Source organism: Amblyomma americanum, chromosome 11 (genome assembly GCF_052857255.1).
Source record: "Amblyomma americanum isolate KBUSLIRL-KWMA chromosome 11, ASM5285725v1, whole genome shotgun sequence".
Taxonomy (NCBI): Eukaryota; Metazoa; Arthropoda; class Arachnida; order Ixodida; family Ixodidae; genus Amblyomma; species Amblyomma americanum.
In genome coordinates this window covers 83,989,733-84,006,549 of record NC_135507.1, presented here as the reverse complement: position 1 = coordinate 84,006,549, position 16,817 = coordinate 83,989,733, and the positions used below count along the sequence as shown (strand labels likewise).

The 16,817-nt window shown below is 47.2% G+C and overlaps 1 protein-coding gene across 1 annotated transcript in view; it reads left to right on the top strand.

Moving 5' to 3' along the window:
- Window positions 1–16,092, top strand: part of r-l (rudimentary-like) — a 33,629-nt gene extending 17,537 nt beyond the window's left edge. Inside the window, exons 6-11 of the mRNA XM_077644111.1 lie at window positions 7,116–7,244; window positions 9,205–9,338; window positions 10,945–11,074; window positions 12,298–12,379; window positions 15,160–15,258; window positions 15,840–16,092. Of these exons, the coding sequence (XP_077500237.1) occupies window positions 7,116–7,244; window positions 9,205–9,338; window positions 10,945–11,074; window positions 12,298–12,379; window positions 15,160–15,258; window positions 15,840–16,033 (768 nt within the window). The 3' untranslated portion in view covers window positions 16,034–16,092. The remainder of the gene's footprint in view (window positions 1–7,115; window positions 7,245–9,204; window positions 9,339–10,944; window positions 11,075–12,297; window positions 12,380–15,159; window positions 15,259–15,839) is intronic.
- Window positions 16,093–16,817: the final 725 nt, after the last annotated feature.

Here is a 16,817-nt window from a genome sequence, read left to right as displayed (position 1 = left end):
GCCACTCCAGCTCTCGCAAGCGCTCCGCTTCCAGGGGGTGGGACAACACTGGCAACAAATGGAACATCGGAGACCGGCCCAAAATCGAGGGACGCTCTGAGTGTCATCAGCAAGGGTCAACGCCGCCCACGGACAAGACCAACGTGCCGGATGACCACAAGAGGGTGAGCTTTGTAGATAAGGTCTCCCATACCCATCCACCCGGTGGGTCTGAGGACATCTTACAACTTAAACGCATGGTGGAAAAATTAACCGGGGCGGTTACGGCCCTTCAAAATGAAAACGCGGAACTTAGGAAGCAGCTGCCGCTTAAGATCCAGATAGATAAGAAACGACAGGAAGCCGAAAAACCTCCACATAATACCCAGGAGAGTACAATGGAGGTGGAGAAATCCCTACCATCACCCAGCAAGAGAAAATCGTTGGAGGGCGCACAACCCGAACTTACGCTGGAGGAAGTCTGCCATAAACTGGAGACCAACATTCAGACCCAGATTCAGGCCCTGGATACCAAAATACAAGCGCAATTTCAGGCATTGGAAACTAACATGCAAAACCAAATTCAGTCGATTTTCTCCGCAATACAGGGACTCACAGACGTAACACAAGGACACAGGAATGAGCTCTTAGCCATCAATATATGGCAGCAAACTGTGGAACATACCATTCAGCAAATTCAACATGGCCATATACACAAAGAATAACAACTACTTGCTGTGGCAATGGAACTGCCGGGGGTATCGGCGGAAAAGGCCGATCCTCCAGCAGCTCCTTGCGTCTCTGAAGGTCCACCCAGAGGTTATCGCCCTCCAGGAGACTGGAGGCGCGTCAAAATTAATTGGTTATCAAGCTTTTAACGCCATAGGCGACAAACCTAATGTTACCACATTCGTTAGAAGGAACATTACGGCCATTGAACATGACACGGGCATCCGCCACATAGAGCACGTCCTCGTCGAACTTATTCCGGCCACAAAGACTCAACGCAGTCTTTTCATTCTGAATATTTATAGCACTCCAAGTCAAAAGAAAGTTAAATTCGACTCCCTCTTCAGGAAAGTGATGCGTATCGGCAACAAGCACGCACTGGTTATTCTAGGTGACTTCAATGCCCACCACCCTGCGTGGGGCTACCCGCGGCCCTGTACGAAGGGGAGAGAGCTATGGCTAGACATACAGCAAATGGGCTTCACCCTGCTCATGGATCCTCTTACCCCCACAAGAATGGGTAACAGCGTGTGCGCTGACACGTCCCCAGACCTCACCCTGGTGAAGAATGCGGGTACAGCTAATTGGTCCAACTCATTGCTAAACCTAGGCAGCGACCATTACATACTTGTCACGGAAACTGACGTTGGCCCTGCCAAGCGCCAAACGCGCTCCCCGCATATTATCGAATGGGACGCTTTCCGCGACGCTCGTAACCAGGACGGGAGAAAGGCAGAAATCACAAACATAGAACAATGGGCGGAGGAACTCCGCAGAAATGCCAAGAATGCGACTAAAACGCTCGACGACAACGCGGAACTTGAAGTACTTGACAGCCGCCTTCTTCATATGTGGGAGGCCAAAGTTAGTATGGAAAAGCGATTAAAGAGACAAAAGTGGAATCGCAATCTCAGAAGACGCCTAGCGCGCCACAACAAAGCGATTGAGGCATATGCACTTAGACTCTGCGATCAGAACTGGGAAACAATGTGCGACCAGCTTGAGGGCAATATCGGCCTCGCCAAAACATGGAACCTCCTTCGGCACCTCCTCGATCCAGAAGGTAGCAAATTAACACAGCGACAAAATTTACAGAAATTAGGTTATAAATTTGAAGGTTCGGAGCAGGAACTCCTCGATGCAATTCGTTGTCGATATATAGGCTCCGCCACCAAAACTACCTTACCGCGCTATGAGGGTAAATCCAACAGCGAACTAGACGCCCCTATTCACGAATTCGAGGTTCGAGCAGAAATACTAAAACTGAAAACCAAATCAGCCCCCGGACCCGATGGTGTAACCAACAAAATGCTTAGAAACCTAGATGACAAATCTATAACGGCGCTGACCAATTTCATGCAAGAATGCTGGGAGAAGGGTGAGATTCCCCAACAATGGAAAACCGCTAAGGTAATTTTCATACCTAAGCCAGGGAAACCGCTCAATCTAGAAAATCTAAGGCCTATATCCCTCACCTCTTGCGTTGGAAAACTGATGGAACATGTCATACAAACGCGACTAAACAATTTCATGGAAGACAACGGCTTATACCCCCATTCGATGATAGGTTTTAGATCGCATTTGTCCACGCAAGATGTCATGATACAGCTCACACGACATATTAGACACTAAGTCGCTGGATGCGAAAGTAATAGTGGGACTTGATCTCACTAAAGCTTTCGATAATGTAAAACACGAGGCGATACTAGAAAACCTGGCTCTTTTAAACGTCGGGGAGCGCACATACAACTACATTGCCAATTTCCTTTCAGACAGGATAGCGCGCATCCACTTTGGTGAAAGTCAGTCTCAAGACATACACTTGGGCAGCATAGGCACCCCTCAGGGTTCGGTACTTTCCCCTATTCTCTTCAACGTGGCCATGATACGGCTCCCGACGAGACTGGAGGGGATAGATGGCTTGAATTTCTGCATGTATGCGGACGATATCACCATGTGGATGACCCGTGGCCACGACGCGCACATCGAAAGTACGCTACAGAAGGCCATAAATGAGGTCGAAAACTATGTCAGCCGTAGGGGCTTGCAATGCTCACCGCAGAAGTCTGAACTTCTTTTTTATAGACCTCTGCATCACAGACAAACTAGAACCATCCCTAACATCAAATTACAAACTCAAGGGGCGGAGATTCCTCATGTTGAAAAAATCAGAATTTTAGGAATGATTATACAAAGCAACGGGTATAACGGTGATGCAATAACTAAGATGGAAAACTGCGCGCAACAAACTATGCGGCTCATACAGCGGATTGCCAACAGAAGACACGGCATGAAAGAGCAGAATCTCCTACGGCTGGTACAGGCGTTCGTAGTAAGCCGTATCTCGTATGCTGCCCTCTTCCTTGACCTTAAAGTTTCAGAAAAGGAAAAGATAAATGGAATTATCAGGCGATGCACGAAACAAGCTCTAGGATTGCCCATCCATACATCCACTCACCGCCTCCTAGAGCTGGGAATGCATAATACTCTGGAAGAAATTACGGAAGCAGTGAGAACGTTCCAAATCGAACGCTTAGCCGGGACCACAACCGGCAGGGCCATTCTAGAAAAACTCAATCTTAGCCGAGATAACAGAACAACCGCCAAAGTTGACATGCTCGGAAAAATTCGAGACAATATAGTTGTACCCCCATTACCCAGGAATATGCATCCTATTCATCACTCAGTGCGCCGGGCCAAGCGGGCAGAGGCTCTAGAGAAACGCTTCCGCTCCTACAAAGACGAGGACGTGGTCTACGTGGATGCCGCTGAGTATGGTAAGAACACGATGACCGTCGCGGTCGTCAATAATAAACAACTCCTCAAAATCAGTGCCTCCATACTCTTGGGTAACCCAGAGACTGCAGAGGAAGCTGCCATAGCACTGGCTTGTGTAGTCACAAAAGCGAGATACATCATCAGTGACTCCAAAGTTGCCATACTAAATTTCAGCAGGGGCCGGATCTCCCCTCTAACGAATACAATTCTAAGCCGTCATGTAATAGACCGGAAAATTACGCTAGTCTGGACACCAGCACATGCATCCCTGCCTGGTAATGAGACGGCCCACGAGTTCGCCCGAGGCTTTTCTTTCCGGGCGGACCCGAGCGAGGTGGTCTTTACAGACAGGGATCGCATGGTGACCTACAGAGAAATTACACACTATCGTTTGCAACGAGCTAGACTTCCTCCAGCGGATAGATCCTTGTCCAGATACCAAGCCATCAACTGGCGCCGGTTACAAACGTACACATTTCCAAACCCGGCCCTCTGGAGTCTTATGTACCCAGGGCAATTTTCAGAAAAATGCGCGAACTGCGAACTTAGGGCCACCTTGGACCACATACTATGGGAATGTCCTCATGCTCCCCGGGAGGGACGAGGTATTAACACAAAAGATCAATGGGAGACCTTACTACTGAGCTCCGACCCGGCGACTCAGTTACAACTCGTCCGACTGGCCGAAGCCGCCGCCGAGAGTCAAGACCTTTCGGCCGTCGTCTAGGCGGGTAGCCCTCTGGCTACCCTCTTTCTGTTGGATATTAAAAGTTTTCCTATCCTATAACGAGCAGTGCCTGCCACAAGCGAGACAAACAACAAAAACGGAAACGGAACCAGCAAAATTTTGACCTAGTGGCACCTGCTTGTTGCTTTGTCAACTAAAGCTAGCCTCCAAAACTGGTGCAGATCACTAAGGCACAACAAAGCACCGGAAACAGGAAGTTGATTTAAAGTGCCGCTTGGCTTCCACTCCGGCAACTATACTGGCCTCAGAGACTGGCACTATGGAAAAATCACGAAGGCCATGGCTTAAATTGACGTATTATCCGGATGAGGGCGCGCTGGCTGTTCAAATTATCCGGCAAAATTTGCATGCAAACTGTTGGGACCGCCGAAAACCTTCGAATTACGCGGGATTTCGAATAAACAGTTCGAATTAACGAGGTTTTACTGTATGTATGAATTCCGAATATTGCTTTCATTTCATCTGTCGTCATCCTTTAGGTCTATGATAGAAGGCACTGCGCTACTGAAACAGAACGATCACACAGTTAACACTCGCAACACAGGCACTTGGTTAGTTATGGCAGGCCCGGAAAAGCGCATTCGTAAAGGGAAGTATCGAACTATTCACAAGTTTAAAGGCCGGCGCAAAAGGAAGCGCAGGGTGCCTGTGGTGGTAAGCCCCCCACTCCGCCCACTGTGCTAGTTAACTGCCATGGTGACGTCATTGGCGCGCCTTTCAAGCTCGTCAGCGCTGAAGGAAAAAAGGTAAGATTCTTTTAGCGCTATGAAAGGAGAAGCAGCGACGGCTTTACTAACGTGATAATTCGCGGTGGCACTGCGTTGACTTGCTTCTTATCACACATGCAAACTTTCTTCGGGAACCAGCTGTGATACGCGAGGTTCTGTCGTCATCACTCCTTGAATGGCGCCGCGGAAAGGACGGGTGCCATGTACGCCTCTGTTATGCTCTCAAGGCATGTTACGTCAGACGGACAATGGCGTGGATTGAAGTTTCGTTTAATCTGGACTTCCGTCGGAGTCCCGCCAAATGCGCATGTAGGTTTGTGACGTCGTAAGCTCGTTTGTTTGAATGTCCCGGGTTTTTTCCCGATGTAGCGCTGTGTTTAGATATGACCTGCTCGAAAAGTGCTCATCCAAATATTCGTCGTCGGGCCTGAAGTGCATATTGCAGTCGTTACCGCGCGCTAGGGCAGGGCTGTGGACAGTCGGCAGGCCTCCTTTGGTAGGCCGAGAGAGAGAGAGTGGCAGCGTAGTTTTGTCGTCCCAACTTCACCGCCAGCCCGTGGCGCACCGTTCAGAACAGCGACACGGCGATTTAAAGGCATCTTGCCGCTGCGGCGCCAGTATTCACTTCCGTCCGCCTGGTACTTCCGTTCCGCGCTCATGATGTGCTGTTCGTTGATTATGTAGAGAAGCCTCCTCTAGTGCGTCCTCCAGAGCACCAACCAGTACAAATGCATCTCCCACCAAGCCTCCATGCAGTAGCCGATGCATAAGTGGATCGAAACGACAACGGCGAAATCAAATTAAAAGATGCAGTGGGAGGGCAGTCAATGTAAAATGTACAGCCAACACTGCTGAGGCAGACCTTTCACATCACAGTGCATGATTGCCTGTGCATTCTTTAGGAATTCTGGCCACTTTTCAAGATTTGTGCATGTTCACTTTTCTGTTTCCTTTTAGTTGCCATACACCAATGAAACATGGCACCTATAATCTTTAATGTGCTTAGAGGGTAGATATTTATTTAGATCTATTGTATGTTGTGTAAATTCATGCAAGTTATGTTCAAATTACAAAGTGCACAAAGAAAAAACGAAGGTACATTTTCTTTCACGATGGCAGCTTTGGCTGGTTTTCTTCGTTCAACCCATTAAGGAGGAAAAGAAGCTATTTCATTGTGTATTTCTAAAATTGATGATGCAAGACTCTGCCCAAACCACATTTTGTTGTACGATTATTGCCAACACAGTAAAAGCTAGAAAAGTGTGAAGAGAAATAACTTAGCGTACTGAAGCAAGAAAAAATGGCTCTGCAAGCTTGTGACATTTTGTTACTTTATGCTTCTTAATAAAAGAATTTTGATTAGCATCTCTTTTAAATTGTGTCCATATACCAATCAACACTGTTATTTGCTTGGATGCTGTTTCCGTTCTTCGTCATCGCGCATTAAACAGCTGTGCCAGGAAGCAGTTAAGGCTGCAGCAGCTTTGTTGCGCTCGTCATGTGCTCTTATTTGTGGATGCCTGCTTCTGGGTAGCAGTAGCAAGCAGCGAGACATGGCTAAAATGCCACTGTGGGAGGCAGGGAGCACCTGTACACCTTCTGGATGCTGTGTGTCGATTCCTTTTCATTGTGGTCAGCTAATCTTTTGCTAACTGAATGTCGTTGGAATAGGAAGGCTTATTGAGCGTGGTTTCTTGTGCTTTCGGTGCCTGCTGTATTTTGATGCGGCTAAAGAACGAAGTGGCAGATGCCTCTCAAAGGAGGCCCCCCTCCACCAATGACACCAGCCTGTTGTCATGACATCGCCTTTACCTGCCCTGCACCTGCCACTGCCGCTAGCAGGTGCATACTGCCCGTTGTAATGCAGTCGACTGCATCGTCAAGACTAAGCATAAGTCAGTGGCGTTGTCTGGAAGGTCCCCCACTTAATTCTTGAGTTGCATACAACTATAGTGAGACAGTTCCTCAGTGAACTCTGCGCACCAAGCAATGAGACAGACCGGCTGTTTTCTGCAGCGCTAGTCTGCATGTCAGCAAGAGTACATCATCACCGCTACATCTCAGACGTCGTGACGTGAAGGAGGTCTGTGGTAAGCAGCCTCAGCCTAAAGAGTGGCATGTTACACCCGTGCTCTCTGCTGTGTGTGCTGCAGGAGACATACGCTCACCGCAGCCAGGTGGTGCGCTGCCTGCTGGCTAAGCGCCTCCTGGGGCTGATGGACCAAAAGCAGACCAACCTGGCCGTGGCTGTAGATGTCACCTGCACCCAGAAGATGCTGCAGGTACAGTGACAAATTCTGCTCACTTGAGTGGCATCTGGGCTGGGCTGGTTTGCAGCTGTGCCATGCTGGTGACACTGGAGCTGTGAACCTCTCTAGCCTCTAGGGCCTCAAACAGCTCTCAAAATGTGCCGAGGGACACCGCGCATGTCTTGGCTACTGTGTCTTCCTGGTTAAGTTTCATGCAAACTTGAGTGTACAGGCGCACAGCCCCTCAGAAACGTCCGATATTGAATCAATCTGTGGCTGTCTGTACGGTGAAACAATATTCTATAAGCAATTACAGTCTATAAAGCAACTAAAAGGAAGGTGACGCCAAAGAGAACTGCATGTAATTATTGTTCTCAGCAGAAAGTTTATTCTTTGCCTCTTTTTGGGTCAGATGAGTTTATTGCCGAGAAAATTGGATTTGAAAATTTTCTTGCATGTTGGTTTAATCTCGTGACGTTCTTTTAAATTAATCCGGAGCTCTCCACTGCGGTGTCCCTTATGTGTCACTTCGGGACGTTCAAATCCACATACCACAAACTGTGATCCTAAGTTTAAGGAAGCTCCAGAATGAATAAACTCATTGAAATAAACGCGTTAGTAAAGGATGCATTATGTATTGAATAAAGGTCTGCAAGAAAATCAACAATGACGGATATCATCTTAGACTTTTATTAACAAGAGGACGATTAGAATAATGTGACAAGAACTTGAAAGAATAGTTGGAAGGATGGCAAGCTTTTTGTTAGTTACAAAACAAAGTCTGTTTCCTGCAGGTTTGCAACCTAAGTTGTAGAGAAATATTTTAGAAAAAAAGTTGGGGAGCCTTTATGCTGCTAAGCGTGAACCCTGCCTAAATTGTGCATGAAGCGAATTCAAGCTCAGCTGATGAGAGAGGTCACCATGGTATCAAATAACCTTGACGACATTCATCATCATCACCATCAGCCTGACTGCAGGGCAAAGGCCTCCCCATGTCTCTCTTCCTAATCTCATCCGCCCACCTAACCTTCTGCAGCCCCCTGCTACGCTTGCCTTCTCTTGGAATCCACTCCGTTACCCTCAAGGACCAGCGGTTATCTTGCCTTCGCATTATATGTCCTGCCCAAGCCCATTTCTTCCTCTTGACTTTGACTAGGATATCATTACCATGCGTTTGTGCCCTCACCCACTCCGCCCGCTTGCGGTCTCTTAACGTTACACCTATCATATTTTTTTCCATAGCTCTCTCTGTTGTCCTGAACTTAAGCTGAACCGTTTTCGTTAGCCTCCATGTTTCTAGACATTCCAGTGATGGTGCGGGTGTGCACATCTAAGCACCAGTTGCCACTTCCAAAAGACAGTGTGGCTGTTAAATGCAAAGAAGGCTTGTGCCAGATCAATTTGATGCAAGGTTTCATAGGCGGCAGTGGTCTGTTGCTTGTTCCTGTGCATACTCAAAGAAATAAAGAGGCACGTTTTCTATGTCTTGCAGAAAAAATGCGGCCTGTGGGCCATCATGCACATTATAAGCTATCCTAATTTTTTTATGTGGTGTTGCAATTTCATTGCGTAGGTCTGTGACTGATATGTCTCCTATAAAACATATAGTTTATTCCATGACTACACCGTGACGAACCAGACATAGAAGAAGGAAACACACAGGGACATGACTCACCACTGAGTGTCCCTGCGTGTTTCCTTCTCCTATGTCCTGTTCGTCGCGCTCTAGTCATGGAATATTACCACCAACTGGCCCAGCAATTTACTATATAGTTTATGCTCTTAGAGTGCTCGTCTCATGGAATGCAGTTGGGTGCCTTTTGAGGCAGCTGATTCATTTGGGATGTTGCCGCTGCAGCAGAAACAAAAACCATTAATTTGATTGCACAGCTAAGGAGGTTTGTAAAGCTAATGTGAACTGCGGGGGGAGGAAAAAATTAAAAACTTACATTTTCTGATTAATGCACATCCTTTTGTTTCGTGAACTGTGCAGCTGGCTGACCAGCTGGGCCCACACATCTGCGTCTTCAAGACTCACGTCGACATGCTGACGGATTTCACCCACGATGACATGACGCGGCTGCGTGAACTTGCCAACAAGCACGACTTCCTGATTCTAGAGGACAGGTGTGTGTTACTGGTTGGCATTCGTATTGTATGTGACATTATTGTATGAACTAATAGGACAGAACAAGATAATTGCAGCCATGCTCTGCTTAACCATTGCTGTATTTATAAAGCAAGGAAGGTAGAGGACGTGGCTACAGAAACTGTGCATCTGCTGCAGGTCGTGCCAGTGCATCTTCAGTCTAGAGGGAGGCTTGCACTCTCCTATCAATCAAGCACTGCACGTTCTTCTCTGAGAAATGCTTCTTCTAGCCAAAGGTTTCTTATGTTGCATATTGTTTATTTGCACAAAGGTGAAAATTGTAGACATCCTGTTCATTCCGACACCAACAGCAATGCAGACAACTTTCATCAGGGTAGATTGTGTCGTCATGACTGTTGCAGCATGTTAGCAAACAAAGCCCCTTGTCTGGCTAATGATAGTGCTCTCCGGGGGAATGTGAAGTCAGCACTCTTGGGAAGATGACCTCATCATGACAGTGTGCTTTGAATTGGATGCACTGTCATGATGAGGTGATGGTGCGGTGCAGTTATTGCCAACACTTCTTTTCCATAAAGGAATGGTGTCTTTTTAAAAACCCCATTAGCACAGAAAGTGGCCATCATTGGTGGTGCCATGTGAAGCATCGAGGGAGCGGAGTCAAGTTGGGGAGCGGGAAATGGCGATAGGGGAGTAGGAAGGGAGGGGGCAAGGGGGAACTAAAGACAGGGTGAGGAGTCGGTGGTAGGCCACGGGTGGCGAGAGAAAAACTGTGGTGGGGGTTGTGGCGTGGTGCACTGTGATTGCTGGATTGGATCACGCCACCAGCCACAGTCAGGGGGGAACAATAATGGTAACGCATACTCTGCCGCAAGAAACTTATTGATCATGTGTGACTTTTTTTTTTTCTTAAGTGGGTCCCAGGTTGCACAACTAATGCCAAAACGTGGCTCAAGGTGCCTCTTGCTGCACCATCCAGGAAGTAGTGCACACATATGATGAGCAGAGCAAATGAAGGTCTCGCTGCTCTTTGTTATTGCAGTGGCTATGAGTGAGACGTCGTGGTATAAATGGCGTCGGTGTCGCTTGTCATGGAGAAAAAACCATTGGATTCAACTGCTGGCCAACATTATTGCACATGCGGATCACGTGGCCATGGAATATGCCTTCTGCTGTGGTCATGTGATCTAGGCACGCTCGGTAGTGGGCGATATGAAACAGCAGTTGCTGTCACCTTTCCTGTACCTCGTACAGGAGACAGAAAGTCTCCGAATTTAACATGTTTTTTTGGTGCAGCCAGCTCGAGGTGGGCAGGGGATTGTAGCAGGGCTTTCCTTTGATGTTTATGGGGGTTTAGCACCCCAAAGCGACTCGGGCCATGACAGATGCCGTAGTGAAGGGCTCCGGAAATTTCGACCATCTGGGGTTCTTTTAACGTGCACTAACACCGCACAGTACATGGGCCTCTGGAATTTCACCTCCATTGAAATTCGACCTCCACGGCTGGGATCGAACCTGCGTCTTTCAGGTCAGCAGCCGAGTGCGATAACCACTGAGCCACTGTGGCGGATCTTTCCTTCGATGTGCTGCTCTTTTCCGACACCTGGATGTTTGACTGTGGCACAGGAAGTTTGCAGACATTGGGCAGACAGTGCAGACACAGTACACGGGCGGGCCATTCTTCATGCGCCAGTGGACTGACATGGTGACAGTGCACTCGCTGCCAGGACCGGGCATCCTGACTGCACTGCAACAGGTCAGTAGGACGCCCGAGAACGCCTGACACGACGCCAGTTAGGAAGGCGCTTACCCTGCCAGTTGCATGAGGGAAAAGGAAAGGAAGCCACTGTGATGTTGCACTAGAGCACCAAGCACTGTAGTGTAACAGAAGCACTGAAGTGATGGTGTGTTATAGTTAAAAATGTTTGCATTGCGAACTTACAGGAACACTGCTGACAAATTCAGGTTGGCTTGCGTTGATAGATTACCACGTTGTAATGACAAGAACTCTACTTCTACTAAGAACGGAACTCCTATAAACCAGAAAAAGCGAAGAAAAAAAACAAAGTAATATGGGCGTTGGCATCACCGGCCAATTTCGCTGGTAGACCGTGGTGCGTCGACACAGTTTTTTACAAGCAAATCCCAGAGACCAAGCTGAACTGGCTTTCGCTTGAAACTGGTGATCACGGAGTCCTTTTCAGCCTAGACGTTGCAAGTTTAAATCGGGTGGAAGGAAAATTTTTATATGCGGTTATTTCAACAGGCAGTGTGTCTTTTGCTGTGTGACAAAAATCAACATAGCAGGAAGGAGCCATAGAACCTATTTTTGCTACGAATTAAAATTAATGGAGTTGTACTTGGTACCCCTTTAATTTTCATATTTTGGGGCCACGAGTCTGGACAGAGGACTGCTGAGTTGGGCAGCAATGGAAGGGCAGACAACTGGCCCCTTCTCTCCACCATGGACAGAACAGTGGTCGGCTTGTGCAGTTTGCTGCTCAGATCTACACTTCATTATTCTTTTTGTTGTAGCTGAACGTGGACACTTTGTGGCACCTATTGCTTCATTATCAAGTTCTCTTTCTTTTTTCAGGCACATTGTTGTTAGCTGAAAACAGATGATGGGCTAGAAGTGGAAGTGTAAATATGTTTGTGCTGCCATCTGTAGGATTAACTGCATTCTCTGTGATGTGTGTAATCAAGGCCCAGCCAGCTAGAATCTAGGAAGTGTGATCCTGCTGTAGATCATCATCATCATCATTGACTGGTTTTAGTACACAATAGCACAAACCTTTCTCCTCGTGGTCTCCGATTACCTTCGTCTTGTGCCTGCCACGAGCACCGTGTACAAACAAATTCCTTTCCGTCATCTCTCAATCTGAACACTGATGTTGAAGACCGCAGTGTGCAGTTCAGTGTGCAAATGCAGACGGCACCACATTTACTGAACTCTCTTGATGTGGCTGTTGTGTGCAGGCCAGCCGACCGGAGCAGGCGTGTGTGCTGATAGCCGAGATGAGCTCTGCCAATGCACTTACAAGCAAGAGCTACACCGATGGTGAGTTAACCGCTTTGCCGTACTGCTCCGCAGCGTCTGGGCCCAACTGGCGTGAAAGGCACTGCTTAGACGCTTATTGACACCTCATCAGCACTGTAGAACCTCGCTGGTACATTGTTGACGTTATTGCAGTGAAAAGTTTATAAACCAGCAAACCACCAGGGTGTTTGGGTCGGCTTTTGGTGCATGATTCAGTTCAAATGGTGCATGTGTCGCCATGCTCAGTGTCCCTGTTTAACTAGCTCTGTTTGCATTAAATCAGTGGTGCACCACGTGAGCCAGTCATATAGAAAAAGGATTAAATGGCAGAAAGAAATGAAACGAAATGGATCCTTTAAATTCAGGAACCCTTCCCTCCCCTTGACCAAGAACTAAACATCTAAAAATTGCACTAATCATTCCAATAAATTTACACATAATTTCCTTTGTGGAACTCATCTTCACAGTAGTTGTAGAAAAAAAGGCAGTTTGTTGTTCCTTTAACCATTTTAATACGACAGTGTCCTTTGAACCAGTTCACATTATGCATATTAGGCCTCAGGCACAAGCTTTAGACCGATGATGGGCGCTTTCATGATTTATCACTGTGAGCGAAGCCTGCAGACAGCCATTGCAATAGTGCCTTGGATGGGACGCCTCTTCTTTCTAAACTCTCTCTTGCGAGTAACACCATACCAGATGGTGGCTGAGTGGTTATGCTGCTCGGCTGCTGGCCCGAAAGACGCGGGTTCGATCCTGGCCATGGCGGTCGCATTTCTATGGAGGCAAAATGCTTGAGGCCCATGTACTGTGCAATTTCAGTGTACTGTAAAGAACCCCAGGTGGTCAAAATTGTCCGGAGCCATCCACTAGGGCATCCCATAGCCAGAGTCTCTTTGGGACGTTAAACCCCATAAACCACAAACCGTAAATTGGTAGAAGGGGCCGGCTGCCAGCCAGTACCAGCTCGCGTTATGCATTTTTCAGTTTGATGCCCTCGGAACACTCACTCAACTCAGCAGAAAACAACCACATGTTGCTTGCGTCAGTGTGGCCACACGAGCTGGCTGTTCCAGAAGGGACGCGACTTGAGGAGAAACATGACTGCTGCTTCACAGTGCCCAGGGACTAGGGGGCGCAGTATGAGAGAACTACAGTCAAACATCATTATAACAAGCGTGGATATGACGAATTATTGACTATATCAAACTGTTCCTAAACATTTTTAACAAACACATGCATTTCCTGCTTTATAGTAAGTACACCAAATGCAGTTTGCAATAAAATGGACATATCAAACTGGCAAGTGCCACGTTGTGCCTGCTCGGATTTATTTATTTATTTTTGACCTCAAAGGCCCATGAGGGGGCATTACATGTGGAGTAGACGGATGGTAGGCAGCAGGCTTTGGCGAGCGTTCGTGTCAGGGTTCACTCTTTATCTTGCATTTGCTAACAGCACCACAGAAGATATAGTGGTGAGAACAGCTAGTAGCCAGGCTGTCGGCATCCGTTTGCATCTCTCACACCCGTTGATATTGCCTCGGAATAAGCGACATGGTGGGCTCTTGTAGCTCTCCAGCAGACATTCTCTACTCACGGAGCGAAGGTGGTGAAAACGGTGATAGCTTTCGGCCTGGCGTCAGAGTTTTCACACGACACCACTGTGATGAGAGGAAGACGCCCTAGCTGGCGTTTGACCTGCCGCCGCTGTGTGCTGTGCAGGGAAGCCAACCTAACTGATGTTTGCTGCTCGGTTTTTTGCGGCCTTCGAAGTCGCCGCGAGCGGCATCAGAGTGCTGCTAAAACTACGGTAAACGTATCTCCAAGTTGTCATTCTTTCCCAGTCAAAATTCCGGTTCTCCAGCCTGAGTTTCTAGCAAAATTTTATATTACGAATTTTGGCCGTATTGAACTATTTTAAGATTTTTTACCTATTCGCTATAACGAGGTTTCACTGTACAACAGTGCGCTTACATACGAGCGGGCCGGGTTTAGGGAAAGCAACATTTAAAGAAACAATGCTGTGACAGTGTGCCGCTGCGGTGGCTTCCCCACAGTGCACTAGTGCAAGGAGGCGAAGCAATCATAACAAAAAAAACGGCACGAAAAAAAATTTCCGCTAATTTCTTTATTTGCCATCGACGGATCGAATGTCTTGCGAAGTTTATTTCACGTTACGTGAAATGTGGACTGAATTCTTCAAGCATATATAAAAGGCACCACTCTGATCTTGCGCCAAGAAATCCTAATCGACATTTTTGTAAAGTGAAAGTGTCAATTTAGAAGTGTACTTCATTCAACAGTTACATTTCTTTAAAACTGGGCTATTTGTTCGTGCGTTTCTGCCGATAGTTTTTCCCTGTAATTTTTTTTCGAAAGGGGCAGGAAACGTTCTTTTGTGGATCTTTTTCAGTCCTGCACGTGTTTCTCCATTGTATATTTCCCTTTTAAAGATAACCTTTATACTGAGGAAGTGAACTACCAGGCCATTAGTTCAGTTGAAAGAGCATAAAGCAAGGATAAAAATGATATTAAAAGGTAGACACTCGCTCTATTGGTTGTTGAGAAAAGTGTACCGAAACATGCTCTAAAATAGATTTTCATTTACCAAATGACGTAGTAATTTAGTGTTTGCAATTTCATCATCAACATGGCCGATTTGTAGAAAAGCAGTGTTTGCAGCAGTTGTGCAGTGTGATGGCAGTGGCTGCCAATTAGCACTGGTTCTTAACTTGCCGACCAATTGTTGGCCAGTCTTGAGGTAAGCATTTCTAAGGCAGTGCGAATTGGTTGATGCAGCCACGGTGAAGATGGCCGAGGACTTCCCGGATTTTGTGCTGGGTTTTGTCTGCCAGTCACGGGTCTCCCACAACCCAGGGCACATCCACATGACACCAGGTGAGGAACCGATACAACCAGTTTGTCTCACGTGTGCTAAAACTGTTGACATGTTTCTTAGCCGTGGACCCGAGCTTCAGGTCAGTGCATGGGGTTCTGGTGGCCACGTGGCCCTGTTTCCTGTCAGGAGTGAAGTTGCGAATCGAAAGAGGCGTAATATTGCAACATTGACGTTAGGTGGTGTATTCTACCATTACTGACGTCTTACGCCCGCCCGTGTTTTGCTTTATACGGCCAGCTGGGCAGGAATGATGGGTAGCATATAAACTCACCTCAAATCCTGATGCCAGCAGGACCAGCGTCACTCATTCAAGCTTTTGTTTACTTGTTGTGTTTGCGGCACACCAAAAAAAAAAAAACTGGCGACTGAAGCATAAACTGGCTTTCGCTGTTCACAAAAGTTTTCAGGGCACACAAAGTTGTTTGGCAGTCTAAGCATGCAGGTATACTGAAAGGCACTCTTTGCAGTCGTCTTTACTAGCTGCACAGTGGAGCCTTCGGTGCTTGGTTGCGCATCTAGGCAGAGCATTTTCATGGTTTCAGTAAAACGTTTGTGGGAATTGATGAGGTGCCATCTGCAGGTGTACGGCTAGATGTGGCCGGAGACAGTCTGGGTCAGCAGTACTGCGACCCTGCGGTGGCGGTAACGGAACGCGGTGCCGACATCATTATTGTGGGCCGTGGAATTGTGGCCAGCCCGGATCCAGTGGAGGCTGCACTGCGCTACAAGAAGGCCGCCTACGACGCCTACCTGTCAACACTGACAGCCAAGTAGCACATGGAATGAAGACACTACCAACTGGGCAGGCCAAAAATAAAAGTTTGTGTTTTGAAGCTGCTGTTCTTTTTGTGTTCAGAGAATCTCCAGAAGTGCTGCAGTGTGGTTGCTTGCCTTTATGGATGGAACAAGTTGGATATTCAATGCAACTCTGCAATCTTATAGTAGCTGCATTGTATTTAAGGATAGCAGGACAAGCGAAATGTTTCCGTGCTTGTATCAGGACGGACTAGTCACAAGGTTATACATAGAGCCTTTTGTTTCCAGGTTTAATTTTTCTGGAATTCGGGGGTTAAAAATCGGGCCACATTTTTCTACCTCTATTTAGAGCTCCGTTTCGGGTAAAAATTGGGTTATTCATAAAAAGTTGAATTAGTTTGGGTTTTTCGGGATGTTCTTTGCAGCACAAGACAGTTTATTTCATTTCATTTCATTTTAATACCTTAAAGACCCACTGGGGGTATTACATAAGGGGTGGGTACATACAGTCAAATGAACAAGTGTTATGTTGAAAAATGGTTGGTAACAGCTTCGGCGAATGTGGATGGGCATGAGATGGTAGCGATGTCATTGGAGAGGTCGTTCCAGTCTACAGAAACACGGTGAAAAAAAGAAGCGGCACAGGTAACAGTACGGGCACGGGGGCGAAACACTTGGAAAGGATGACGAATGTGGTGGGATATGCCGGCTGGCGGGGCAATGTAGGGAGCGCAGCGCAGCGAACTATGGAAAAATTTATGGTATAGGCAGAGGCTAGAAATACGACGACGAAGTGAAAGGG